The sequence below is a fragment of the Osmia lignaria genome, chromosome 10, assembly GCF_051020975.1.
Source record: "Osmia lignaria lignaria isolate PbOS001 chromosome 10, iyOsmLign1, whole genome shotgun sequence".
Lineage (NCBI taxonomy): Eukaryota > Metazoa > Arthropoda > Insecta > Hymenoptera > Megachilidae > Osmia > Osmia lignaria.
Genome location: NC_135041.1, coordinates 12437697 through 12464049, shown reverse-complemented (window position 1 = coordinate 12464049; position 26353 = coordinate 12437697). Strand labels below are relative to the sequence as shown.

Here is a 26353-nt window from a genome sequence, read left to right as displayed (position 1 = left end):
AGCCCCGATAATGCTCTTTGCATACTGACATTATAGTATCCGGGGTATCAGGGACCCCGATGTATCGATAGCGCTCTCTGTATACCGACCTAATATCATCTGGGGTGTCAGAGACCTCTGTGATTTTCCCTGCGCACCGCCAAATATCATCATGGGGTGTCAGGGACCCCGGGACTCTTTCTGCGCAACGCCAAATACCATCTGGGGTGTCAGAGACCCCTGTGATTCTCCCTGCGCACCGCCAAATATCATCATGGTGTGTCAGGGACCCCGGGACTCTTTCTGCGCACCGACAAAATATCATCATGGGATGTCAGGGACCCTAGCGACTCTTTCTGCGCACCGACAAAATGTCATCATGGGGTGTCAGGGACCCCGGCGACACTCTCTGCCCACCGACAAAATAAAGGCATACATATACCCTTACTTTATTTTCTGAGTTCATTTAATTTACTGTAATTATCTGCTTAGCTTATTGAATAAATTCCTTAGGAGGACGAATGTGTTTATTTTATTACTTCCGACTGCACCCTTTATATCTCTGATTCCACTATATCTCTGCACCCTTATATCACTTCATTCCTTACATCCCAGCAACCCCTACATCTCAGTAGTCCTAACATCTCTGCATTCTTTTCATCCCTACATTCTTTTCATCCCTACATTCCTTACATCTCTTCATCGCATACGTCCCTACATTCTTTTTATCCAGACATTCTTTCCATCCCTACATTCCTTACATCTCCTTATCTCTTACATCCCGTCATTCCGTACATCTCTTCATCCCTTACATCCCTGCATTCTTTTCATCCCTACATTCCTTACATCTCTTCATCCCTTACATCCCTGTATTCTTTTCATCCCTACATTCCTTACATCTCTTCATCCCTTACATCTCTGCATCCCTTTCTTCTCTGCTACCCTTACATCTCTACATCCCTTACATTTCTGCATTCCTCACATTCCTGCCTTCTTTATATCCCAACATCCCTTACATCCCTGCATCCCTTACATGCCTGTATCCTTTACATCCTTGTATCACCTATATTCCTCCATTCCATACATTCCAGTACCTCCCTGAAATTTTTGCGGTATAAGGCCAGCGATTTTATACAAATTTAGTTCCTTTTTTCGCCACCAGAGGGCGCTGATTCGACATCGAAATTTTAGTTCACATTTTTGCCGCCAGAGGGCCAAAATTTCGGCAAGCTTTAGTTCCTTTTTCTAAAACCAGATGGCGCTGATTCGACGTCGAAGTTTTAGTTCACATTTTTGCCGCCAGAGGGCCAAAATTTCGGCAAGCTTTAGTTCCCTTTTCTGAAACCAGATGGCGCTGATTCGACATCGAAAATTTAGTTCACATTTTTGCCACCAGAGGGCCAAAATTTCAGCCTGCTTTAGTTCCTTTTTCTGCCCCCAGAGGGCGCTGATTCAACATCGAAATGTTAGGTCAAATTTTTGCCGCTAGGGGGCGTTATTTTTGCGAAAATTTACTTACCTTTACTTACCTTTACCCGAAGCAGTCTTTATAATGTATTTATTATAAGGGATGCAGAGATGTAAGGAATGTAGGGATGAAAGGAATGTAGGGATGAGAAGAATGTAGGGATGAAAAGAATGTAGGGATGATAACAATGTAGGGATTTAAGGGATGAAGAGATGTAAGGAATGTAGGGATGATAATAATGTAGGGATTTAAGGGATGAAGAGATGTTAGGCATGTAGGGATGAAAATAATGTAGGGATGTAAGGGATACTGAGATAGCCTTGGTCTATAATGAGAGGTAAAATTATATAAATAACTGGAAAAAGTAAAATAAACGGGGTCCTCGGCTGAGACCCAGAAGAGGGATATAAGCATAAATGTTATTCCCCTTCGATGAACTTATTTAATAAGTAAACAAAAATAAATGAAGTAAATTAAATAATCTCTGGAAAAAAATTATACTAGTTGTGCCCTCTTCATACGGACCTGATATCATCCAGGGGTGTTAGGAACCCCGAAGCACTAATGGCTATCTCTGAATACCGGCATGATATCATCTTGGGGTGTCAGGAACCCCGAAGCACCGGTGACACTGTTTGCATACCGATATTTTGGCATCCGGGGTGTCAGGGACCCCGAAGCACCGACGACACTCTTTGCTTAGCGACATTACGGCGTTCGGGGTGTCTGAGACCCCCAGGTGCCGGTGATGCTGCATACCGATATTATGCTACCGGGGTGTCAGGGACCCCAAGCAAATAGCGAAATATAAGACCTAAAAACGAACAAATCGTGAAACTCACTTGTTCGGGCTAGTGATGGGTACGACCTGATTCGATCCTGGGGTGTCTGGAACCCCGGCGACTCTGCCCACCGACAAAATATCATCACGGGGTATCAGAGACCCCGGCGACTCTCTCTGCATACCGACAAAATATATTTTTTTATTTTTTTTTATTTACGTGATGGAAATCTTCAACAAGACACCACCTGCCCCCCCGGGTAGTGGCTGGAGGTAGTGTGGGATTTTTACCCACTAAAACCACCACCGTGGCCTGCACTGTGGTTAAAGGAGGGTCTCAGGACCTCCAACAAACACACCTATTATCCTACTGATTTTATCGAGGATATAGTTAGTGTCAGTTTTGATAAGTTGTGATGGAATACCAATTGTAGTTGGTATTGCAGGATGCGACAAGAAAATGGTAAAGGAACTCTAGAGCTTCCGAATTGTATGACATAAAAATGCATTGCGTTAGTGGTCTATCCTATACCTCGTCTGTGACCATACATTTGTAATATTCCTGGGTGGAAAGTGAAAAAATATGGCGAAGGTTTACGTGTAAAGACGATCGTCAACACAGTTGACAGAAAGTAATGAAATTGGCTAATGTCAAACGTAAAGACGTTATGTATGAAAAATGTTCCCTTTAGTTAGTACCGTTTTGGCACAATTCGTGTGATCGCATACAACGTTTTATACGAGTGTTTAATTGCGTGATAAAACGAAAGAACAAACGGCGAACCATAAGATCCAGTGGTTGCGAAACGTCACAAATCACAACACGGAACGAGCCACTTTAAGGCAAGACGTTCCATCTCGTTTTTAAGGAATTTGCGATACGTAAAAATAGAGATAATGCGAATGACCATGTATCACGGGATTCAGCAGTTCTACGCTGTGGAATCGCGATGACCTGATTTAATCTTATCGCTCTAAAAGTGTACTCCAATCTTGAACTGTATCGTGCAAGGTTATGTGCAGTTATGCGTCTGACATTTAGATTTTTTTATGAACATTCATTGAGGATCCTTGTAATAATATTTGGCAATTAGTGTGACATAAAGTCACGATTAATTTTGAGCCTTGTAAAGAGAGTGCGATTGTGCTGTTTAATAATGTCACGTTACTCGAACCGTTTTTAAACGATCTTTGAAAACCATTTGAAGTATAATCGAAGTACAAACTGCTGAGAGTTGAGTGTAATGATAGTTTATCATATTAATATCTTCGTAGACGTATAATTCGTTCGAGTTCGTAATTATTAAAATTCGTTGTTCTCTATTGTTGTGCAATAACGTTTCTGATGTGTCATTCTTACTTTGTAATATTAGCTCTTTACTTGGCAAAACGCCTAAAATGTGCTTTAACATATAAAACTGTGTACTATTAAGAGGAAAATATAAAATAGTATTTAAAAGAACAGTGTGAATAATTTAATGATAATTTATGGTAAACTTATATATTACAGGTATACAAAATGAGTCAAGTAGAAATGGATCAAGAAACAGTGTATGGGACACATGAGGATAGCCATGTGGTCATGTCAGAGAAAGTACAATCTCTGGCTGGTAGTATTTATCAAGAATTTGAAAAAATGATAGCCCGTTATGATGAAGATGTGGTTAAAGATCTAATGCCCCTGCTAGTCAATGTTCTAGAATGCCTAGACATATCTTATACAGAAAATCAAGAACGCGAAGTTGAATTAGAATTATTAAGGGAAGATAATGAACAACTTGTGACCCAATATGAAAGGGAAAAACAATTAAGAAAAGCATCTGATCAGGTGAAATTAAGTTTTTCTAATATTGTATTCACTTTATTAAAAAAAATAACACTTATATCTCATTGTTTTTTTCTTAGAAATTATTTGAGCTTGAAGATGTTGCAGAAGATGAAAGAAAAGAACTTGTATCAAAGATTGATAGCTTGGAGTCAATTGTAAGAATGCTGGAACTGAAGACAAAGAATTCACATGATCACGGTACAAAAGCCACTGGTTCTCTCAGACCATCCCTTCACAAAACATCCCTTTACAGTAGAGTAGAAAGCTTTTTGTTTTACATTTATTTATGTTCATGTTATTAATAGCATACATTCACTTAACTAAATTATGTTTTGGGTTTAGATTCTTTTTGCATGTATATTTTGTAAAAACTTGCTACATGTTTATTGTAGTATAAAATAAGGTGAATTACATACTGTCATACAACACATTTCATTATTTTAGTTTAAAACATTTTCAGTCATATTTAAACATTATGGTAAAGATATTATACCAGATATGGAATGTCACTTTTTGTATTTGTTTAGTTGTCCGTCTTGAAGAGAAAGAAGCAGAAATGAAACGTGAATATACTCGTCTGCATGAGAGGTACACAGAGTTATTTAAAACACACGTAGATTATATGGAAAGAACAAAGATGTTAGTTGGAAGTACAGAAAGATTAGAAAATGCAACTAGCGGTCGTGGTCCATCTCGTTTGCCATCCCTTGGTCTAGCTCATATGTCTCGAAGTTCTGGGCCATTAAGTTATGGTTTTCAGAGCTTAGAAGCTAGTATAAACGCGGAAGATGTTCAAGATGACATTCCGCCAAATGCTGCTAATTTAAGAACAGAAATGTTGGACAATAGTAGTGAAGCTGCTATTGAAACATCTGATAAAAGTCAATTAACGGATAAACCAGCGAAAGCAAATAAAACAACAGCAATTTCTAGACGTATGTTATTTTTTGAATCATTGAATTTTCAGTTTTGTGTAATTCTACCATACTATTTTATTTTTCTCTACTCGTAGACGAAAGTCCTGAAACCGAAGCACCTCCACTATTGGTTACACCAACGTCACCAACGGTAGAAAAATTAGCTACTACTCCAAGTGGAAGGAGTAGAACTGAAAGAGAGCAACGAAGTGGCAATACATTGTATCAGGAACTCAGTTTTCAAGATGCTGATGCATTGGGTGAAATGGACGAAGGGGCGGACATTACTGGTAATTATTTGTAACATGTTTAACTTAAGTTTAAAGCTCGATGATTAATACAATAGCTTTAAACTTTTAGGCAGTTGGGTTCATCCTGGAGAATATGCATCATCGGGTATGTTGCAGAGAATAGATACAAATTTATGCAAAAATATTATCGTTTACTTGTTAATCCTTTGAGTTCTAACTAACTTTTTAATATTAGAGAAGAAAATTTATATTACCATATCCACATTACATCTTTCTTTACTAACTTTACAGCTTAATATCTAATAAATTTTTTGCATGCGTAAACTTTAAAATTATTAACTTTATTAACTACTATCAAAAGTATATTACTTAGAAACTAGAACTCTGAGGGTTAATATTGGAATTAAATTTCAAACTATATCGTATAAAATATTATGTGCTAATGAATTTTTATGTTTTATTATTCCCCTTCTTACCTGTGCTGGCTGTGATCATGCCTTAACTGTATAATTGCATGATATAATAATACGCCATGCAGTTAATGACAACTTCTTTGGTAAGATATTATACATATGACATTAACAGTGTATATAAATTAATCGTGTTACATCATATTTAATTAAATAATGTTCTATTAGGAATGGGAAAAGAGGTAGAAAATCTTATTATGGAAAACAATGAGCTTCTAGCCACGAAGTAAGTATTACATTAATAGTCAGTTAATCGACCTTTTACGTTTTTACTTAGTTCTATGTGCTATATTTAACTTTGTTCAGGAATGCGCTCAATATCGTTAAAGATGATCTAATCGTCAAAGTAGACGAACTAACAAGGTATGTTAAGGAATAATGCGATCTTTTTCGTACATAATATACAATATATTCATAAACAAATATGTTTTGTAGCGAGCAAGAAATATTGCGTGAAGAAGTTCGGGGCTTACAACAAGCTAGAGAACGTTTAAAGCAAAGGGTCGCAGCCCTTGAAGAAGAATTAAAGAAAGTTAAAGAAGAAGCTGAAGCAGCAGCCAAAGCGGCCAAGAGCGACGACGAAGAAGATGTACCATTGGCGCAAAGGAAAAGATTTACTAGAGTAGAGATGGCTAGAGTGCTCATGGAGAGAAATCAATATAAAGAACGATTTATGGAACTTCAAGAAGCTGTAAGATGGACAGAAATGATAAGAGCCAGCAAAACAGATCCTTCTAGTATATCAGGGGGAAAAGGTTCGGTGTGGAAGTTGTTAGTATCATTTGTGTAAAACGGAAATATAATGTCGTATCGAATACTAATGATTTCCTATTGCTTTCAGTTTTAGTAGTCTTTTTACAGGACCCGCGGATCGGGGGACCTTGGTTCGCGGAGCGCACACGTTACCTCATATTAGGTATAGTGCACCAACAAATCAAGTTGTCCCGGCATCATCCTTGGACGCCATGCGAAGACGTACGTTGAAAGGTCGCCATGAGATTTTCGACCAGGGAGACACCATGTGAGAAATCAATCAAATTCTATACACGCACTTAGATATTGTCAGTCTGATACTAAAGCCTGCCAAATTTTTCTCTATTCATTATATAGAGATTTACTTCTTCACCGTCACGCTTTTTTTTTTCAAACTATAGTTTTACGATACTGTGATCGTCTCTACAACGAAAAGTTTTACAATGATATAGTCGCGATATGAATTTTATACGTGAACTTCTTTTAATATTTTATCAAAGCTATTGCAATGACGACAAAATGTTTTTATCTCTGTGGGAGAAATTTGATACATTTTAAATTTTGAGTAACATATTTGAATCCGCCTCATGTTTCCAGATTAGAGTCCTCTTTGGTCAATTGGGATCCATAATCTTTTGTCGCGACTCTCAAATTACTCTTGATCGCTCTCAACAAATGTGAGTAATTTGTTGCTGAGCGATTTGTAAATGTGATGGTTTTTAACAATGTTGCAAATTTTCCTTACCTCCCATTTTTAAATTAAAACCAAATAAAAAATCGTAGATATACATTTCATGCGCTATATTGTAATAATTAAATATTGAGATAAGATCATGGTCTTCTGCACACAAATAGAATTTACCTTTTTGACTATTTTTCTCTTACTAACATAATATATCTTTCTCCTTATTTCTTATATATAAATGAAACTGTAAATGACCGTTTATATTGAACTGGAACAGTACTTATATATTTATGATATAAGTTACTGTACCACTTACAACAGTGGTTATATACATTTGAATTCAACAAAGTAAATTATTTGCTATCTTTCAAAGTCATGCTTGAAAAGCAATAGTTTTGTAAATAAAGATTTGTACATTTTTAAAGAAAAAAAAAAAGGAACAATATGATCATTATTGATCAATAAATAAATGACGTTTTGACTATGTTATAAACTTGGCTTTTATTTCTCTCTTGCTCTGCGCTTGAATTTTTCATTTGGGTTTCATCCTTGCCTCTCCTTCGTGGCGTTGTCAAGAGATACCTGGTTGCTCTGGTTTTCGGTGGGGTGCTTATTGGCCAGCAGGTGAATCTGTTCTGTTGTATAATTAACATTTTGCTTTTAAACGTAAATATAAGTTTCGTCGTGAGAGTAAATAATGAAGCTGAGCATTAGATGGAAAGAACAGTCAGATTAAGTCTTCATTTGAATCCAAGAAAAGTGTGCCCAGTGATCGAGAAAGTCTTCAATAGGAATAAATGGTTGAACAGGCAACAGTACTCAGTAAATCTACTAACTTTTATAACTAAAAATCTAACTGTATTATGTATATTTTAAAAGTATGTAACAATATGTGTTTTATCCATTTTTACAGAGCTTCTGAAAAACTAGTTGCCAGGAGGGCAAATGAACGTAGAGAACAATATCGACAGGTTCGTGCCCATGTTAGAAAAGAAGATGGACGATTACAAGCCTATGGTTGGAGTTTACCAGGTAAACCGAGTGCTCCTGTTAGGCAACCAGTTCCTGTGCCAGTCTATTGTAGGCCTTTACAAGAATCAGAACCAGGAATGAAGGTACATTTAACTTGTTAATGCACCAGGTTCTACGTACAAATTGTCTTTCACAAATTCCTTCATTTCTATTTAGATATGGTGTGGCGCTGGTGTAAATTTAAGCGGTGGTAAAACACGAGACGGTGGTTGTATGATCGGGGGAAGTGTGTTTTACGCGGCCGAAGCACAAGAAGTAAGTAGTAATACGAAAGTTGAAGCTGAGGATGCTGTTGAACATTTGGATAAGGAGATTCAGGAGAACGAGAATCAAAGGGTAGAGGCAGAACAATTAGAACAACAACTTAGCTCATTGGTGTGGATCTGCACTTCGACGCAGAAGATGTCGAAAGTTACTGTGATAGATGCTAATAATCCAGCTGGTGTTTTGGAAGTTTTCAACGTTTGCCAAGGACATTTACTATGCATTGCAAGTGTACCTGGAGCCAAAGAAAGTGATTACATTCAAGGTGTAAATGAAGAACCAGTTCAAACTACTAACGGAGTAAACGACAACGATGGCCACGAGGAGAATGCAAATGTCGAACAGATCAATCAGAAGAATAAACAAGAAACTCAAGCTCCATCGGATAAGAGTAAAAATGAATCCGACAGTGTTTCAGAAGAACAGAATAACGAGAGCACCGAGTCGGACAATACCAATCAAAACATTACTACCGAGCCGCAAAGTTTGGAAAGCGTAGATAGTGAAACGATGAATCTAGGAAAAGTATACTTTGTAAAAGTTAATCTGGAATCACCACCGTCACGATTAAATGAGAAAGATGATACAAACGAAGAGAACCAAAACGATGAAGTTGAAGAGGGTACACCTATAGAAAAGATGTCTTCGATACAACCTACTATGTGGCTAGGAGCTCAAAATGGTGCGGTGTTTGTTCATTCGGCTGTCGCTAAGTGGTCAGTTTGCTTGCATTCTGTAAAATTGAAAGATGCTGCTTTGGCGATTGTGTATGTACTATTAATAATTTCATTAAAGTTTAACTTAATTTAGGAATGGTTTAATAGATAATATAAATGTTCTTTTCTAGACACGTACAAGGGCGAGTTCTTGTAGCTCTTGCTGACGGAACTGTCGCATTATTTCGAAGAGGTGCAGACGGACAATGGGATTTGTCTCAATATCATGTGATTACTTTGGGTAGTCCACAACATTCAATTAGGTGCATGGCTGCTGTTAGCGGTAGAACTGTATGGTGCGGATATAGAAATAAGATTCACGTAATAGATCCAGTTTTAATGACGGTCGAGGTACATAGATTTGTATATAATTTTGTTAATTAGCTGATTTAATATACTATAAATTATATGTAAAATAAACTTCCAGTGTACCGTAGATGCTCATCCCCGTCGAGAATCACAAGTGAGACAATTAGCTTGGTTAGGCGAAGGAGTATGGGTCAGTATTAGATTAGACTCAACGCTTAGACTCTACCATGCCCATACGTACCAACATCTTCAAGACGTCGATATAGAGCCTTACGTTAGCAAAATGCTCGGAACTGGAAAACTTGGCTTTTCTTTTGTAAGAATTACCGCCTTACTCATTTCATCGAATAGATTGTGGATTGGTACAGGAAACGGAGTAATAATTTCAGTTCCCTTGGCCGAAGGTAAGTTAATTTAGAGCTGTACAATAATAAATATCTGTCTATGAATGAAAGATGTATATGTCGTAGGTGCTGGAGGTTCAATGGCAGTGTCCAGAGTTCAAGCAGCAAGTGGAAAAACTGAAGCGCCAGGAGTCGGTGTCCGAATTTTTGCATCAGACCGTAGTGTTACACGTGGAAGTTTTATACCTTACTGCAGCATGGCTCATGCTCAACTTAGTTTTCATGGACATAGAGATGCGGTGAAGATGTTCGTTGCAGTGCCTGGTACGTTTATCCATACTTCTTACTCGTTTCTGCAACAAAATAAAAATAAAAGTTAGTTTTAATAATGACATACAAGAAGATGTTTATAAGCTTTCTTGGTCTGTTATTGCAGGTCATGGCGGCCAAAGTGCAGTGTCTGATGGTTCTCAACCAGCCATGCTTGTTCTATCCGGAGGCGAAGGGTACATAGATTTTAGAGTTGGTAAGTAATTATGTTCATGAATTTATTTTTAACAAACAGTTCATCAATTTATGTATCCAACATTTCTAATAGCGCAGTATCGGCGTTACATATACTATTAATAAAAAGTACACTACTATCAAAATATCGTTTTACACAATTGTAACACTTCCAGCAGATGAGGCAGAAGACGAGAGTGACGTGGCCACTCATCTGATTGTGTGGCAGTTGGTCAGGTATGCCCCCAGAGAGGAATGAAAAGAGGTCGATGGGTCTTTATATCTCGATTTACACAACCGTTTGTACGTTTCGTGAATCAGTTTTGTGTTATTGATTTATGAAATTACCTATACTAACTACTGAGACTATGTTCTGTGCACGGTGTAATGAAATTCTAAACTAACAAATTCGTAGTTAGACACATTTCTAACCCGACATTATAAAATGTTCTATTCGAAAAATGCCAGTATACCATACTGTGTATGTACACATACGTGTATATGTACAGATTTTCTAATTAAATTCATTAATATTTTCAAACTGGAAGATCGCGAAAATCGACATAAGAATATTCGCTTCTGTACAGCACAAATCATTTTCATAATTTCCATTAATACAAGAAACTGTGTTTGCACTTTTGTTTCTCAAGCTCAACTACATACCGTATAATAATTTATTCTGCTTCTTTCGTTCCTCTGGGGGTCGGGCATTTCCAGCTGACATGCATCGTACTGTATAAAAAAAAAAAAAATGATTGACATTCGCACTTTCTTATCTATTCCTATCATGAATCATTGTTTAAGAAATTATTCACTTAATCGCGAATTGCTATTTTCTCAGGTGATGGAGAAGACACGGAAGAAAGCATGGAGAGATCTAACAGTGCCGTGGCTGCGAACGCTGAAGTACACGGGGAACAAAGTCATTTAATCGTGTGGCAAGTGCAATGCCCTTTACCAGTGCCAATGAATGGCTAGCCTAGACATTTTGGGAACTCGCTGATCCCGGTCTATGGTCCAGCTTAAACTTCACCTACGCGTGAACCAGGCGTTTGGCGTGATTTCCATTTTATGCTGTCGAGGCACCGATAAATCACCACTTATCTGGTCAAACGAATGCTCTATCTATTTAATTATACTTATAATAAAGATTGTAGCACGGTACGCTAACGATTCTACGAATAATGTAACAGAGACAGAGGAAATGTTGTACGACTCTTAATCAATTTAAGGATTATTTTCGGTATTTCTTTATGGATAAATATCGGTCGTAAAACTTCGCCAAATGTAATTAATTCGTTAGGTGTTCAGTGCTCATTGGGGAATATTTTTTTTTTAATTTTAAACTAAAAGACGATTAGAATCTCTTAACTCGATGCTTATAATCTTTAGCTTGAAACTTCTAAAACGGTCCATCAGAGTACTCTTTACTAGCATCATTCATTTCTTTCGAAGATTATGCATGACTCGAACGATAGTAAAACGAGAACGTTTATTTTCAAGTTACGTATTGTAATTTCGTACGTAGGAAAGCTTTTTTTTTAAAACGTCTAGAAACTGAAGAAATAGTGTTGTATCTCCGCCAATCAATGTGATAATCGATACAGACATGAGACAATGAGTTTTCGAAGCTGCCGTGACATTTGCTACCTAGTTGCAATAAGATCGTGATTACCGTCAATGATACAGGAACATGTTCATTTGCAGGGTGCAACCAAGTCGGGTAGTAATTAGAAATAATTTATTGTACATTATTTGTTTAGATAATATATAGTTTTTCAAATATAAATGATTTGAATCGCGTAAAAAAAAAATTTTATGTATACATATTATATATATATATATATATTATATATATAGAGTGTAATATATTATTTTATATGTTCTGCTATATACTTAGCGTGCGGTTTTATCGCACATGCTTTTTCCAGAATTGTCTTGTAGAACAATGAACTTATGTACATAATCGTGAGATGTTTATAGCTCGTTGCGTAGATTTTTAACTTATGTTTCCGTCGACGAACGAAGTAGTAATAATTCTGATCATGGCACACACACACATACACCAAGTACGTTCAATTTCTCGTCGATCACTACGAACTTTATTTTTTACCGCCAACAATCTCTTCCCTAATTACCAAAGATGAGGTACGACTTCTTGTATTCTTTGTACAATCCCTAGGAAGAATGGTTTCGTGTTGCGCGTTCTACGCCGATATGTAGCGACCAGAAGAAATTTAGAACAAGAATAATAGCAACAAATCTCTTGCAAATCGAGCACTTTTAAAGGAGTCGCTGTCATTCGGGCTTGCGTGATTTTTGTAAATTCCTATGTTAAGTAACGAATGGTGAAAATTCAGGATGTGTACGTATGATGTATAGGGGCTGCACATTTATTGTGTGCGAGCTCGCTTTCGGTGTCGAGCTCGGAATTGTACCTGGCTCAGATGAAGCTGCAGTGGCGTTAATAAAGAAAGTTGCGAAACAGAAATTCTCTACTTATCATTTGAACATCCTAAACAAAATCTCCCGCTAGGCCAGGCGACTGCTCTTCTAATAGTACTATCCAGGTCATCGACGAATATTCTCTTTCTAACTCTGGACTCAAATATAGCAGCGGTTAGGCACAATTCATAGGATCAGAGATTTGTCAATACGATACTTTATACCATCAAAGTTATATATTTTCTTTTTCTATCAAAAATGCCTATTGATTTATCCATACTACTGATTAAAAATTAAAAAATCATCAAGTTCCATTTGCTAAGTTTAGACAAGTGCTGGTATTCTATTAGAAATTGAAACTAAGGTTTACACGTTGACACACATTTCGCATTTATCACTCTCGATCGATTATGCTATTCTGAATAGCTTGAAAGTTTTATTACGTGAAGTGTCGTTACAACCATTTCGCTCATTTATATTCGACCCTGAAGATTATAAAAGGTGGACAGTTAGACTTTAAAGAAAATGATATCCAGATTTTCGGATCAAAGGTAAAATTTGTTCGTCCTGAATGTATTACGCGTTATCGTATCTACATATGTTGTATCATCATACGTAATTTTAGTTCTGATGATATAACCTTAGAAGTTCGATTTAATTAATCAAATTTCATGGATCAGTTTGATAAAGCGATAAAATTTCTATTTTGATTTTTAGGAATTTTTTTTTTTAATAATCAGTTTAGGAATATTCAAATGCTTTTAAAACACAATTGATTAGACTGATACCACTATCGATAATAAGCATTAATTATAATTTCTTCTTTAGCTTTAATTGAATATTCTTACGTTCGGTTTATTCGCAACAGATCTTTTCTTTGTTTCTTCTAAACTCTGGATTTCTGCAAGTTTGTATTCGCGTGACTCACTGTTTTAAGTTTTATGCAACCGCGTTTCCTATAATGCGCCGTTTGAAATAATTAGAGGGTTTTACGGTTTGAAAAGTACGGGAGATATGAAATGTTGATAAACGCGTTGAACATGGAATATGTATAGATAAATATGTACATAGAAGAAAATAATAACAATAATTACATTGTGACGTATAAATATTTATCAAAGTTTAGTAAACAAAATTTTCCTCTAATTATGAAAAATTAATTACTTTTGGATCTTCCTTTACACCCAACAGTCGCGACATTTTTCTTGACTATAAAATTCGATGATTATAACGAGGACATGTTTCTATAATTATTTCAAGTGATGATTTAATTAGCAATGTTATTTCAACGTGCAAAAATAAAAATAAAGTTGGAAATTAATTTAAACAAAGTATGTATGTACAGGTGTAATAAAGATTGCGTTGTTCTTAGTCATCCCGTACACGTTAACAAGTGCAATTATGATACACTAGTTTCATGCTAGATAATTATTCGCTGATTGAACCCGTACCTCTTATAAATTCGTTTTTTTTTTAAACATGCACGAATATAGAAATCTGGTTGCATCGTCTAGTTCGCTGAATACGAGTTTTCCATCTTCTTTTCTATTTTCTATCGCAATTGATATTTTCACTTGCTTTATGCAACGATGTTGGTTTTTCAGCAAACTTTAAGTAACATCAAATTGCAGTAATTCTTGATTTCTTCAACTATGACAAAACCATTTACTTGCAAAATTACTTGATGCAACATAAAGTATTTGAAACAGCTTATGGTAAATGACATTTGAAAAATGTTTGTTTTCCTACACGATACGATATAGCAGATAAGAATTGTTTATAACAGAAATCTTAGGTTTGCTTTAAAAATCGAATACTTCTCTATTGTTATCCTACGGAGAATTTCGAAACTGAAGGGTTCTTAGATAATCTATGTTTTGTTTATGCGACGCTTTGAAAAACATTGAAGAAAGCATTCTAATGATAATGACAGAAGTTATAATTACGTAAATAAGAATAAATATTGATAAATAATTAAATTGAAAACATTGTTTGACCTCTTACGGTTCAAGTGTTTCTTTGTCCAGAACACTTGGTCTATTTCATTTTTGCAAAGTTCTTTATTCTTTTTCAGTTTCCTGCTTTCCTAACGCCCTTTGTGAAAAAGAAAAGAAACGTGAAATCGTGTTCACCGGGCACCTACACGCAGATTCAAAAGTAAGGCGCGAAACGTTCATTGCCGAAGAATGCCGAAGCGTAGTTCGTGCCTTATTCAAGCTTTTAAAGTGGTTTCATTGGGTCCACCATTAACACGTAATGCCGCTCCATTGCGCGTTTTTCACTCGACGGTCAGTCGGCATGATAAAAGTCCGTTGTTATTGCCAGCGATCAGTTGCTGTTCAGAACGTTGCACGCAACGGAGCGTGTTCTTCGACAAGAAACCTATCCTCACACTGGCTTTTCAGCGAATATCACTAAGAAATTATTGTTGTAAGAATTCCAAAGACAACGACGACGATATGTCTGAAAAACAAAGGGATCCTGCTTCCGAGCAGTTGAACGAGTACAAGTCAAAAGCGGAGGTATGTTTTAAATACAATTTTCGTATATCAACGCGATCTATGCATATTTTTACCGCGTATTTTCGTTATGAAGTCGTGTAGTCATTTTGTTTTATTCAAATTAGTGAATGGAAAATTCTATCGTGCAAGATCATCGATCGATCGGTACAACAGGTATCTATCGATATGACAGATCTAATGCGATGTTCGTTTTCGATTTGAATCTTCGCATGGATGTTGTTTAATTAAAATTCTACGAATATGTTTTGTACAGGTGACGAATCGATCGTTTGAGTATTAATTGCAAGAAATTTATATCGTATGATGATTTATTAGCGAATGACATTGAGAGTTAGATTTCATAATGTTAGAGAAAGAGACTCGTGATAACGATAGCGGAGTACGTGAAAATGGAGTAACCGGTTCAAGGGTTATTTTTTTGTATTTAATGAAGATGAATATATTAACGAGGGGAAACGCGGTTAAACACATGACTCGCAATCCAGAGGTCCGGGGTTTAAATCTTTGGTTTCTAATCTTTTTTATTTTTTAATTACAGTTTCTTCCTTTTTGAGTACCTATTATACCTGTGCTATAGTCGTTGCATTTATTAATAATTCATTACATACGCTGCATTTTTTAAAGAATTTAAATTATGTTTTTTATCCAGTACACACTACACACATTAATTATTAAGAAGAACACAAATTATGTGTAATATGTATAATTGTGTACTTAAGAAGAAGAATGTATTAAAGGCATCAACAGAAGATTGTTCAACGAACAATGTTTTATTCATTAAGATATCAGCTCGTCTGGCCTAAGGACTCATCATCGTGTTATCTCTTTCCCAGGATTAATGTCATATAAGTTCTTTGGTTCCTAAAAAGCGCTTTAATTCACCAGGTTAAAGTGCAAACTGGCGAATAAAAAAAATCTGTAACCCTTGTTTTACTTGGAAACTAATCAAACGATTGAATTTATCGCTAATATGAAAAGATGAAAGAATTCTTTGTTTAGGGAACGTGCCAACACCATTTTCAATCCAGGTCACTCGTGATAATGATACCTTATCACAATTATTGAAATTAATAAAATTTTCCCGTAAATAGTATTTGGAAAATTGAATCGTAATTACAATCTTTATCGATCCCGATTAGATCAATCAAAAAGTAAAATTAGAATATACATTGTCGAATCCAAGAAGACAATATTTGATGATCAATTACACACGATTATTAAGTGTGTATTTGAAGTGGTCGCTAATTAATGAATCTACATTTCCATGAATAAACCAGATGCGAGACTAGAAAATCATGATTGCACATGAACATCATCGCTTTGAAAAGAGAACCTCGTCGTTTCGTAATGGGTAATTTCATAATTTCACGATGCAAATGTCTACATATTTGATCGTATTATGTAACACCGTTATGTTTTCTATCTTGTAAAATTCTTTTCTATAACTTCCAAGTTAAACAATGCGATAAATATCTCACTTGGAATCAAGTTAAAAATAACAGGTCATACCCTATCTTTTTTGTCTATGTAGGTTTTATCCACGTATATCTAAACACATCCCACAAAGGAACAACTAATCGCTGTTAAGAAGCAATTTTTGCTGTGTGTTATGAAATTGATAACTAAAGTTTGTTCGATGATAGTGACGGTGAACCACTTCAGGAAAAATCATGAGTAAATTCTAAATTCATCTCTTATACCTCGTGTTGTACGATTCTTGAAAATATTGAAAATATACAACATTCTAATAAAAGAAAAAAAATTCTACACATCATGCTTCCAGCATGATTCATACCAATTGATTTTGTCTACGGCTGTGTTTGCCTTCACTAATGATTTTTCTTGTGTAATCTACATGCAATCTACATATGAAAAATGGTGCAATAAATATGTCATGTATTATAAAAAAAGTGAGCAATCATTTCCATTTCAGGGTTCATTAGAATTTATCGAACCCCAAAGCAAAATTAGAGAAAATTTCAAATTTACCTTTGATTTCTTGGATCGTTTGTTTTCCCAGGGAAAATTATAGTTTCATTTATAGTCCTAATCTAGCGAAGATTTTGTTATTTTTAGTAGCAATTATTCCTCGCTGCCACTTTGATGATTACGCAAAATATTCTATTAGGTACATTATTTTATATGATATTAGATCAAATCAAATTTCATTCGCAAGACATCGCGGCCAACTTAATATTAGCTCCCTCAATTTTTCATAGTTGAGTAAATAATATTGTTCCTCGTAAAATATGTAAGAGACCCAATTGTGGGTGATATGACAGTCGAACTGTTAAGGAAGCTAACTATTCACTGATTAGAATAATAACGAGTACAGCCCATTCTTTTCGTTGTCAATTTTATGTATCGCAGTCGAATAATTCAACGTGAAAATGATTGGACGCACTAGAATTCTCCGTGGAATTGCAGAAATTGCGTCGCACTTGTGCGATATGTACATACGGTGAATTGCTGTTTAGATATCTCGGAGAGTTTTCGCGATGAACGACGATAATTTCTACACCGCAAACTGATCTCAAACTGTGTCAGTTAGACATGCGATAAAAAAAAGGATCATGCGATTGCGTAAGTTTGAAAAACGCTACACGCTTCCCTTGATAATAGACGAGGCAAGAAGTGATGGAATTTTCACGAAAAAATTTTTTCTCCTTTCTTTGGAAATTGATCGTCGAGTGACGAAATTGTTTCGTAAGTAGCAATCGTTAATCGGTGTCATATTCGGAGAATCAACGGATTACTATTATCTTCTTGGAATTAATGTGTCTTTTCATATTAAAGTATAACAATGACACGCCGATATCATTTGTAAATTGAAACAATACTTCTATTTACTTATGAATTGTTCTGTTTACAGAATAAAAGACCGGTATTGCTAACCGGAAATGGAGTACCCATTGCCAATAAAACAGCTAGTTTGACAGTGGGTCCAAATGGCCCCATACTGCTGCAAGATTACGTTTACCTGGATGAAATGTCACACTTCGATAGGGAAAGGATTCCAGAACGTGTAGTACACGCGAAAGGAGCTGGTACGTCGATTCGTCACGTTCTTATAGTATCGAAGATTGTACACCCCGATGCAGGAAACGTAGAACAAACATTGGCAATGATTTTTCGTATCCTATAAAATTCTGAACGATATTGGACCTTTGATTCCCTCGAATCCTCGACCGTATGGGATTTTCTCTATCGCGTTGCAAAAATTCATGAAAACCCTTCTATAACAATAGATTAACATTTTTATTTTTTCAATTCTCGATTGTAAAACGAAGCGATTTCGGAGGTTGTCGAAAATCGTAGAGCGAAAAAAGAAGCCTAAAAGTCGCGTATGCACCACAGAAATATCCATAAAACGTTCCCGAATGCTCGACGTTCCCGTAACCATCGCTCGTTTTCCAAAGCATTATCCTTTTTCTTTCGTTTGGTCGCAGGTGCGTTCGGATATTTCGAAGTTACCAATGACATCACAAAATACTCTAAGGCCAGTGTATTCTCCCAAGTTGGGAAAAGGACACCCATTGCCGTGAGATTTTCCAGCGTGGGTGGTGAGTCTGGCTCAGCGGACACGGTCAGGTAATTGCAAACTCGTGCTTCCACTTGGATCAATTTACATAAACACTTTGATCATCGATGTCTCGTATTCGCGATTTTGATATTCGAATTGCAAAAATGATAAAAATAATTTTTAAACGAAACCAGATGGATACCATCGTTTTTGAAACTGAAATACGTAAAAGTTCGCTAAGTTTTAGGGTCACCCAATTTCGTTCCCATGAATATTCATACGCTGTAACGCGAAAAAGTTATAAAAATCGTTCGCGGTGGTAAAAGTAATTTTGAATATTTTGCTTCCTGCCCCATAAAATCAAACAGATAAAGAATGTTAAAAAAATGCTTGATACGATTAGTACCTGATATAACTTTGCATTTTTACATTCACACCGAGATTTAAAACAATGGAATATAAAAATTTATGATCAAGAATTATCGTGAAATTAGTTCTCACGGAAAATCGGTTTCTTCGAACTATACGAAACAATAAAACGATGCTTGGGAAACAAAGATTCGAGTAACGAGTACTTAAGGATAATTACGAGTAGCAAAAGTGTCGGGAAACGGTGCTTAAAAGTCCTCGTTTTTCTTGCGTGCGAATTAGCGGACTTGGTCGTACGGAAATGCGTGAAAAAGCGAGCGGAAATGCGAACGAGCATGCCGTCCTTGTAATTAATCGTCCGCTGGTTCTGGTTGGAAAAGTTCCTTTTTTGAAATTGTTGTCACAACAAGTTCCAATGAGTCACGGCGATTGCACATTTTTTTTTTTGTGTCTCTAGTTGCATTTCAACGGGGCGATACAATTTGTTGTTTCACTGGCCCCGACGATATTGGAATACGAGACTCGGGACAAAGCATTTATCACCGTGAAACACACATTTCAAATAACACCTGTACCGATCCGTTCGTCCCTCGATAATTCTTTGTTTCGTTTTCATTGCAGGGATCCCCGCGGTTTCGCCGTCAAATTCTACACCGAAGACGGTATCTGGGACTTGGTTGGCAACAACACCCCCATCTTTTTCGTCAAGGATCCCATCTTCTTCCCTAGCTTCATCCACACGCAGAAGAGAAATCCTGTTACACATTTGAAGGTTCGACATTCTTTGTTTTATGTCGACGAAAATAATTTGAAATACTCCAGTTGAAATTCTCAAGTGCCCCGCTATTTTTATTAATCACACCTTTGATACCTTTTGCTGGTGATACTATTGGTTTTAAGTTAAAATGCTTAATTTAATTTAAAGGATGATAAGACCCTTAGAATTTTATATATTATATATTAAAAATCCGTTCCTTTATTTCAAATGCAATTCGTGCCCAGAAATCTTTTTCGTATCGAGAAGCGTGTAATTAGGCGTTTACTCGGTCGTTAGCAGTGCAATTCTATTATTGTTCCGTACACCTACACTTTGCTGTGTATCTGTTCCCTAATTATCGCCCGCCATTCTAAACGGCGTGTTAATTGAATTGTCTTGCGCAGGATGCCGACATGTTCTGGGACTTCCTTAGTCTAAGACCGGAGTCGACACACCAGGTGTTGTTCCTGTTCTCAGATCGCGGTATCCCCGACGGTCATCGCCACATGAACGGTTACGGTTCACACACGTTCAAGCTTGTGAATGCCAACAACGAGATGGTTTACTGTAAATTCCACTACAAGGTGCGATTTTCACACTACATACTAGTAACTGACCGTATCCGTACAGATCACTAGGGGGTAAATTGATTAAAGATGAAATTATACAGTAAATATGATATTTTTGGTATAAAACTATAAATTGATTTTCGGACAAATGCTTATCGTTAACTTGTATCATTTAATACGAATTTTCACGTATTTTTAATGCTTTTTTCTGTTTTAAAAATAAAAATTCTGTTATAAAAGGTATCTTTCAAAAAATGGATATGAATGTTCAATACAAATATGTATAGGAATGGTATAAAATACGAGGAACTGTACTAACAGAGAATTATATACGCGAATTGGGTCGAATGGATGAAATGTTTAAACGTGCTCGTTGATTCGAAGAAAATGTTAACGGTATATCAAACATTAACTAAAATAATTGAGATTAGAGTAAACATGGCTATCTGTATCATTGTAATTATTAATAATTTCAAAGGGAATTGGGTGTATATGAAATTATAAAAACACTTTTTAGAGTCAATTGAAACATTGATATCTTTCACAGACTGACCAAGGAATCAAGAACATTCCCGTTGACAAGGCAGCAGAATTAAGCGCATCAGATCCTGATTACTCGATCAGAGATCTTTACAACGCGATCGCTAGTCATCGATACCCAACTTGGTCGTTCTCCATTCAAGTGATGACTCCGAGTCAAGCAAAGAATTTCAAATGGAATCCTTTCGACGTGACCAAGGTAATGACATTTATTAAAATGAAGCTACTAATTGAATTAATTACGTTGACATCTTATGCAGATATGCATAAGCAAGGATAAAAATTTCAAAGAAAAATATGAAAAGATATTCGATCATTGAATATAAAAATTTGTAACAAAAAATATGTCAGATAATTCCACGATTGATGAAGGTATTTTCGTTTTGAATGGAACAGGTCTGGCCGCACAAGGAATTCCCGCTGATTCCTGTTGGTAAGCTGGTGTTGGACCGAAATCCTGAAAATTACTTCGCTGACGTGGAGCAAATAGCCTTCGATCCGGCTCACATGATACCTGGTATTGAACCAAGCCCTGACAAAATGCTACAGGGTCGGCTATTCGCTTACGGCGACACTCACAGGCATCGTCTTGGACCCAATCATCTTCAATTACCAGTCAATTGTCCATTCAAAGTAATTTATTTACATATTATTGCCTCCCTTATCCTCAGAGAGAAAAAAAAGTATCGACAAAGAGAGAAAAAAATGACTTTTAACATCCGTTTCTATTTCACACCGGTTACGTTCACCGATGAAGAAACGATAACGATATTTTATAGGGTATGCATCCCCGATTACAATAAACGCGTTGAAATACGTAACGCTGGTTCGTAATTCAAAATTAATTACTGATAATATAAATTTCGCGTACCATACGACAACGATAATTTAAATTATCGTTACAAATCGAAGGATTTGCTTTTGCTACACCCGAGGCATGAATATTTAAACATTGTTATTAATATTTATATAAAGATGAGAATACCCTTTTTCCTGGCTGTCAACGAATCAATACTTTTTCTCTTTTCTTTCATTTTTACTCTTAATACTCTGATGGTTATTATTATGTAATATGTACTGAATCGTATACCATTTTTTAGGCAATTTCCGCCATGAACTACCAACGAGATGGTTTAATGGCTGTGCACAATCAAAACGGTGCACCGAACTACTTCCCTAACAGTTTCAATGGACCCAAAGAGTGCCCTGCTGTTCGTCCACCAAAGTTCAACGTCAGCGGGGACGTGGACCGTTACGAACCACAGAACGAGGACGATTTCGGACAAGCTGGCATGTTTTATAGAGATGTTCTGAACGCGGACGAGAAGAAGAGACTGGCGGACAACTTAGTAGGAAGTCTTCGCAACGCGTCCACGTTCATCGTCGAGAGAGCCGTGAAGAACTTTACTCAAGCGGATGCCGACCTCGGCAGAAAATTAACCGACGGTCTTCGTAAAGCCGGCGTGAGGATCAACGTCTTTGGCAAAACTGCCAGCTTATAAAATCATTCTATTTTCTATTGTAATATTTACCAAATATTATAGACACGTACACAATGTAATTGTAATACCTTTAACGAATAAAGCACATTATTATTTTGGTTACACGTTACGTTTGAAAATTACTTATTCACCCAGTGAATTTAATTAGCAAATGGAAATAGTAGGATAGTTATGAATTAACAGACCAACTGATAACAAAACTTAATTACCACAAATTGATTAGTCAGACAAATTATTTAGATCGATCAACATGCGCTCTTGAAATGGAAGTGTGTATAATAGATTTACCTTGTTCTGGAGCGAAATGTCGATAACCCTGTCGGTTATCTTCGAGGAAAAATTCTTGACATTGCTCACGGTGAATCCCACAAGTATTCGTGTTCAGCTTACGAGAGATTTAGGTGACGCAGACACACGAGTTGCATTGTATCATTCTTGTCTGAATCAAATGAGAAAAACCAGAAATACATGTGCGTTTTAGGTGTGAAATAAAGGATGCTTCAAAAGTTATTGCATATTTCACTGCCAAGTTATTGTCATAAATTTTTAATAATTACCAGCTGATAAAATAATGACACCTGTTTCCGATCAATCATGTCATTTGTTTTCCGATCAAATGTGTTGGATCACTTTTATCTATTTCTGTTATTCACATTAATTTATTGATAAATCCTGTTTACTTGCAGCTGATCACTTATTTCGAAATCGTACTTGTTCTTTATTTTATTAAAGATAACAAAAGCGATGCTCATGACTCAATTAAGAATTTCTCAAGGAATATTACCTAAATATTACATACTCGTAAGCGTAGATGGACGTTGCAAAATATTATCACTGCATAGATAACAGCGTTCACGAAATGCGACCCGGAAAAACCGGAATTGAATATTGCGGGAAAGCACGTAGCGAACGTATATTCAATTGTCTACTATGTTTGCACCAAAGTTTGTACCAGATGTCAAGATTATTAACAATTTATCCTATTACATATTTTAAAATATTTAGCAAGATCTTTGCCGATTGCATATTTCCTGGAATCAATGAATCTTATAATTTATAATTTACCTATATAATTAGAACAGGGATCAGTGACAAAAATGGCTAATTTTCAAATTGGAACTATCACGATACATAATTAATAAACTAAAGAGATGAATAATGAAATGAATGATCGATTCCTGTGCAGGTTCATAAATCATTCATGCAATTATTGGAAACAATTTTCTTGGTACAAAATATCCTAGGTGTAATCCCAACAATCAAAATAGAAATCCAGTATCGTCTCGCTTGATTTCACTACGATAGATCATTGTCTATGCTAGCAACTGCGTACACATTTGCTTGAGGGACTTACCCGGACGTTATCGTATACGGAATTGGTAGTAAGACTTGTATATAAACCGTCCGAACTATCGATCTATCATCAGTTGTTTCACAGTCTATTCTAAAGTGTCTAGCGACAAGTTTCACCGAAAACTTCAACCAAAATGGTCAAGATCTACTTCCTTGCTGCTCTTCTGCTCGTGGCTATAGCCGCCATCATGGCTCAGCCAGTTGGTAAGTGAAATTTATCATTTTCCCCATCGATTTGAATATTATTACAGATATGAAAATATCTAAGTCTGTGAATTACGGTGTAATTTCAGACAACGAGTACGAACCTCTCGTCCTTCCCGAAGGACGTGGTGACAGACACAGGAGAGTGACCTGTGACCTGCTCACCTACAAAGGAGTTGTCGGAGACAGTGCATGTGCTGCAAACTGTCTTAGCATGGGCAAAGCTGGAGGTCGTTGTCACGATGGAGTCTGTACCTGCCGCAAGTATGTAATCCTCAAACTCCTTCAATTTGATTGCGTTAATCCTTTACCGTTCAGTCATTTTGATTCGCAAAGAAAAACTTTTTAAATTTTTGTTTCTAATTGTTTCAGAACTACCTTCAAGGAAGTCTGGGACAAACGTTTCGGCTAGATTCAACCCTTCGCTTCTACACCCACCGGGAATTAATCTTTCTGTGTAAAGAGGGAGCAGAAAGTAGATCAACCATCATCAAGAAGCAATCATCCGTCATTATGCATAGTAAATTCTTCATTGTCTAGTTACAATACAACTATACTACCTCTTGTACACCTCTGAGTTCAAAATAAAGTTTAATTTGTACGGAAAATATGTTTTATATTTTTGAAAGCGGTATACAGCTTTCTTGAAACACCTTTTATTCTTTCTCCACTACAGAGAAATGATTTCCTTGTATTTCGATATCGTTCAGGGGATTCCCTAAGATTATAGCTCCGGGATGTACCAATCCCCTCTTTGTACTCGTATATTTACTTTCTTTATTCATCAAAGGCAACTTCATTTGTATATAAAGATTGTAAGAGAGTCAAAAGTTCAGTGTAACAATCTCAGTTGAGCGACAATTATTCCATTTGTTAAAGACAAAATGAAATTCAATATTTTTCTTACATTTCTGCTTGTGAGCGTGGTCGCCCTTATGGCTGCTCCTACTTCAATAATCCAAGGTTAGTAATTACTTTATTAAATACAAATAATAGATAATTGTAACAGACCGAAGAGCTTTTTTCTGTTTTGTACAACGCAACGTTTGAATATTCGTTAAGTTGCATCTGAAAGGTTGAAAGCTACAACTTTAATGGTTTTCTTTTTAAGATGAACCTAAAGACGAGATGCCTCTCGACGCGATTCGAAGCGAAACAGAGCGCGCTGACAGGCAAAGAAGAGTAACCTGTGATCTTCTCTCGTTCAAAGGAATCGCGGAACATTCTGCTTGCGCTGCGAATTGTCTCAGCATGGGTAAAGCTGGAGGTCGTTGCGAAAATGGAATCTGTATTTGTCGCAAGTACGTAACTTACATTTTTAAACCCCAAAAAGACGAAAATAAGAGAGAAGAATGAAGACAAGAAAGGGAATTTAAATTAACATATTCAATTTTTCGGCTTTTCTAGGACCACTTTCAAGGAACTCTGGGACAAACGTTTCGGCTGATCATATTCAATCCGTATTATTAATATTTAAGCTGCATTTATTGTTTAAACGCTAATATAGTGTATACTAATTGAAAAATGAATAAAATAAAATTATAATTAACTTTGAAGCATAGTGTTAATTGACGACACTCCAACTAGTTGATAACTATCCCACATTTTATAAAAGAATTATACACCAGGTATCCATTCAATTAATTATCGCGAACCAAATTGCCACGGAAAACGGACATTTAGTTTATTACTGAAAAATACTGCTTTTCAATATGCGTCAGAGAAAAAACCCAAATTGCTATTGTAATTGGATATTAATTCTCTGTTTCAGAATCATTATAAAATTATTCAATATTTGAAATCAATTTCTTTCCGCCAGGATTATTAAACCAATTTGTCAAATTGCTAAATTCTGACTATTATTGCAATTTAGTTTACAAAAACTGAAGCGTGGACTCTGCGAATAAACTTTACGGAAGAAAGAAATGGTCGCCTTATTATGGAGCAAAAAAAAGAAAAAAAGAAATAGAAATCATGGTAGCATACTAATCGCAGTAAAAACTAGGCGATACCGCGAGCAAGGATCGTCCGAAAAAGGGGGTGAAAGAGCATGAAACGAACGCGATAGAAAGAGAGGGCGAATGATAAGTGAACGAGTGGGAAAGAGAGAACAGGAATGGAAAACCAATATGCCTTGTGCTTCGGTGTGCAATTAAAGGGTCGAGAGAGTTTACTGTCGATATTTTTCGACCAGCAATTATTGGAATCTTTTTTGCCCCGGCTGGTATAGCGATGGTATAAACCGGATCGGAGCTCACCGACCATGAT

At 36.3% G+C, this 26353-nt stretch overlaps 4 protein-coding genes and 1 long non-coding RNA gene across 18 annotated transcripts; 4 read left to right on the top strand and 1 right to left on the bottom strand.

Annotated features, from left to right (window-relative positions):
* Nucleotides 1-2536: 2536 nt before the first annotated feature.
* On the top strand, nucleotides 2537-11647 carry syd (JNK-interacting protein syd). 13 transcript variants are annotated; one of them, XM_076690674.1, is made up of 19 exons: nucleotides 2537-2691; nucleotides 3739-4056; nucleotides 4134-4308; nucleotides 4584-4991; nucleotides 5069-5263; nucleotides 5334-5369; nucleotides 5763-5780; nucleotides 5863-5920; nucleotides 6001-6057; nucleotides 6130-6465; nucleotides 6536-6715; nucleotides 8046-8247; nucleotides 8321-9195; nucleotides 9276-9495; nucleotides 9572-9857; nucleotides 9909-10121; nucleotides 10234-10323; nucleotides 10481-10604; nucleotides 11143-11284. In XM_076690674.1, exons 1-18 carry the CDS (start codon nucleotides 2689-2691, stop codon nucleotides 10558-10560), a joined length of 3750 nt encoding a protein of 1249 aa, XP_076546789.1. In that variant the 5' UTR covers nucleotides 2537-2688; the 3' UTR covers nucleotides 10561-10604; nucleotides 11143-11284. The 13 variants fall into 13 exon arrangements, with proteins under 13 accessions (XP_076546789.1, XP_076546788.1, XP_076546791.1 ...); XM_076690673.1 differs by having other exon boundaries at nucleotides 10478-10604; XM_076690676.1 differs by having other exon boundaries at nucleotides 10481-10538; nucleotides 11143-11280.
* On the bottom strand, nucleotides 6143-23286 carry LOC117611842 (uncharacterized). 2 transcript variants are annotated; one of them, XR_013062924.1, is made up of 4 exons: nucleotides 23086-23286; nucleotides 22817-22967; nucleotides 10965-11033; nucleotides 6143-10150 (listed from the first exon to the last, which is right to left on the bottom strand). It is a non-coding gene; the product is annotated as an uncharacterized LOC117611842 (long non-coding RNA). The 2 variants fall into 2 exon arrangements; XR_004583250.2 differs by lacking the exons at nucleotides 22817-22967; nucleotides 23086-23286 and adding an exon at nucleotides 13595-13801.
* Nucleotides 14918-22637, top strand: Cat (catalase). The gene is made up of 8 exons (XM_034340211.2): nucleotides 14918-15268; nucleotides 18141-18315; nucleotides 18718-18859; nucleotides 19782-19932; nucleotides 20322-20501; nucleotides 21034-21225; nucleotides 21423-21659; nucleotides 22127-22637. Exons 1-8 carry the CDS (start codon nucleotides 14933-14935, stop codon nucleotides 22526-22528), a joined length of 1815 nt encoding a protein of 604 aa, XP_034196102.2. The 5' UTR covers nucleotides 14918-14932; the 3' UTR covers nucleotides 22529-22637.
* Nucleotides 23287-23337: 51 nt separating the features above from the next.
* Nucleotides 23338-24745, top strand: LOC117611840 (defensin-like). Its single transcript, XM_034340218.2, has 3 exons — nucleotides 23338-24085; nucleotides 24175-24349; nucleotides 24458-24745. Exons 1-3 carry the CDS (start codon nucleotides 24016-24018, stop codon nucleotides 24495-24497), a joined length of 285 nt encoding a protein of 94 aa, XP_034196109.1. The 5' UTR covers nucleotides 23338-24015; the 3' UTR covers nucleotides 24498-24745.
* Nucleotides 24746-24907: 162 nt separating this feature from the next.
* Nucleotides 24908-25641, top strand: LOC117611839 (defensin). Its single transcript, XM_034340217.2, has 3 exons — nucleotides 24908-25048; nucleotides 25197-25386; nucleotides 25493-25641. The coding sequence occupies exons 1-3, from the start codon at nucleotides 24970-24972 to the stop codon at nucleotides 25530-25532; spliced, it is 309 nt and encodes a 102-aa protein (XP_034196108.2). The 5' UTR covers nucleotides 24908-24969; the 3' UTR covers nucleotides 25533-25641.
* The last annotated feature ends 712 nt before the right edge of the window (nucleotides 25642-26353 follow it).

Bases quoted from the DNA above. Each gene is read 5' to 3' on its own strand.
- LOC117611839 (XM_034340217.2), top strand. From the start codon at position 24,970: ATGAAATTCAATATTTTTCTTACATTTCTGCTTGTGAGCGTGGTCGCC. The intron at 25,049-25,196 runs GTTAGTAATTAC...TTTCTTTTTAAG, and splicing joins TCCTACTTCAATAATCCAAG to ATGAACCTAAAGACGAGATG. The intron at 25,387-25,492 runs GTACGTAACTTA...CGGCTTTTCTAG, and splicing joins GGAATCTGTATTTGTCGCAA to GACCACTTTCAAGGAACTCT.
- syd (XM_076690667.1), top strand. The intron at 6,716-8,045 runs GTGAGAAATCAA...CCATTTTTACAG, and splicing joins TTCGACCAGGGAGACACCAT to AGCTTCTGAAAAACTAGTTG. The intron at 9,196-9,275 runs GTATGTACTATT...GTTCTTTTCTAG, and splicing joins GATGCTGCTTTGGCGATTGT to ACACGTACAAGGGCGAGTTC.
- LOC117611840 (XM_034340218.2), top strand. From the start codon at position 24,016: ATGGTCAAGATCTACTTCCTTGCTGCTCTTCTGCTCGTGGCTATAGCC. The intron at 24,086-24,174 runs GTAAGTGAAATT...GTGTAATTTCAG, and splicing joins CATCATGGCTCAGCCAGTTG to ACAACGAGTACGAACCTCTC. The intron at 24,350-24,457 runs GTATGTAATCCT...TAATTGTTTCAG, and splicing joins GGAGTCTGTACCTGCCGCAA to AACTACCTTCAAGGAAGTCT.
- Cat (XM_034340211.2), top strand. From the start codon at position 14,933: ATGCCGAAGCGTAGTTCGTGCCTTATTCAAGCTTTTAAAGTGGTTTCA. The intron at 19,933-20,321 runs GTTCGACATTCT...TGTCTTGCGCAG, and splicing joins ATCCTGTTACACATTTGAAG to GATGCCGACATGTTCTGGGA. The intron at 21,660-22,126 runs GTAATTTATTTA...ACCATTTTTTAG, and splicing joins CAGTCAATTGTCCATTCAAA to GCAATTTCCGCCATGAACTA.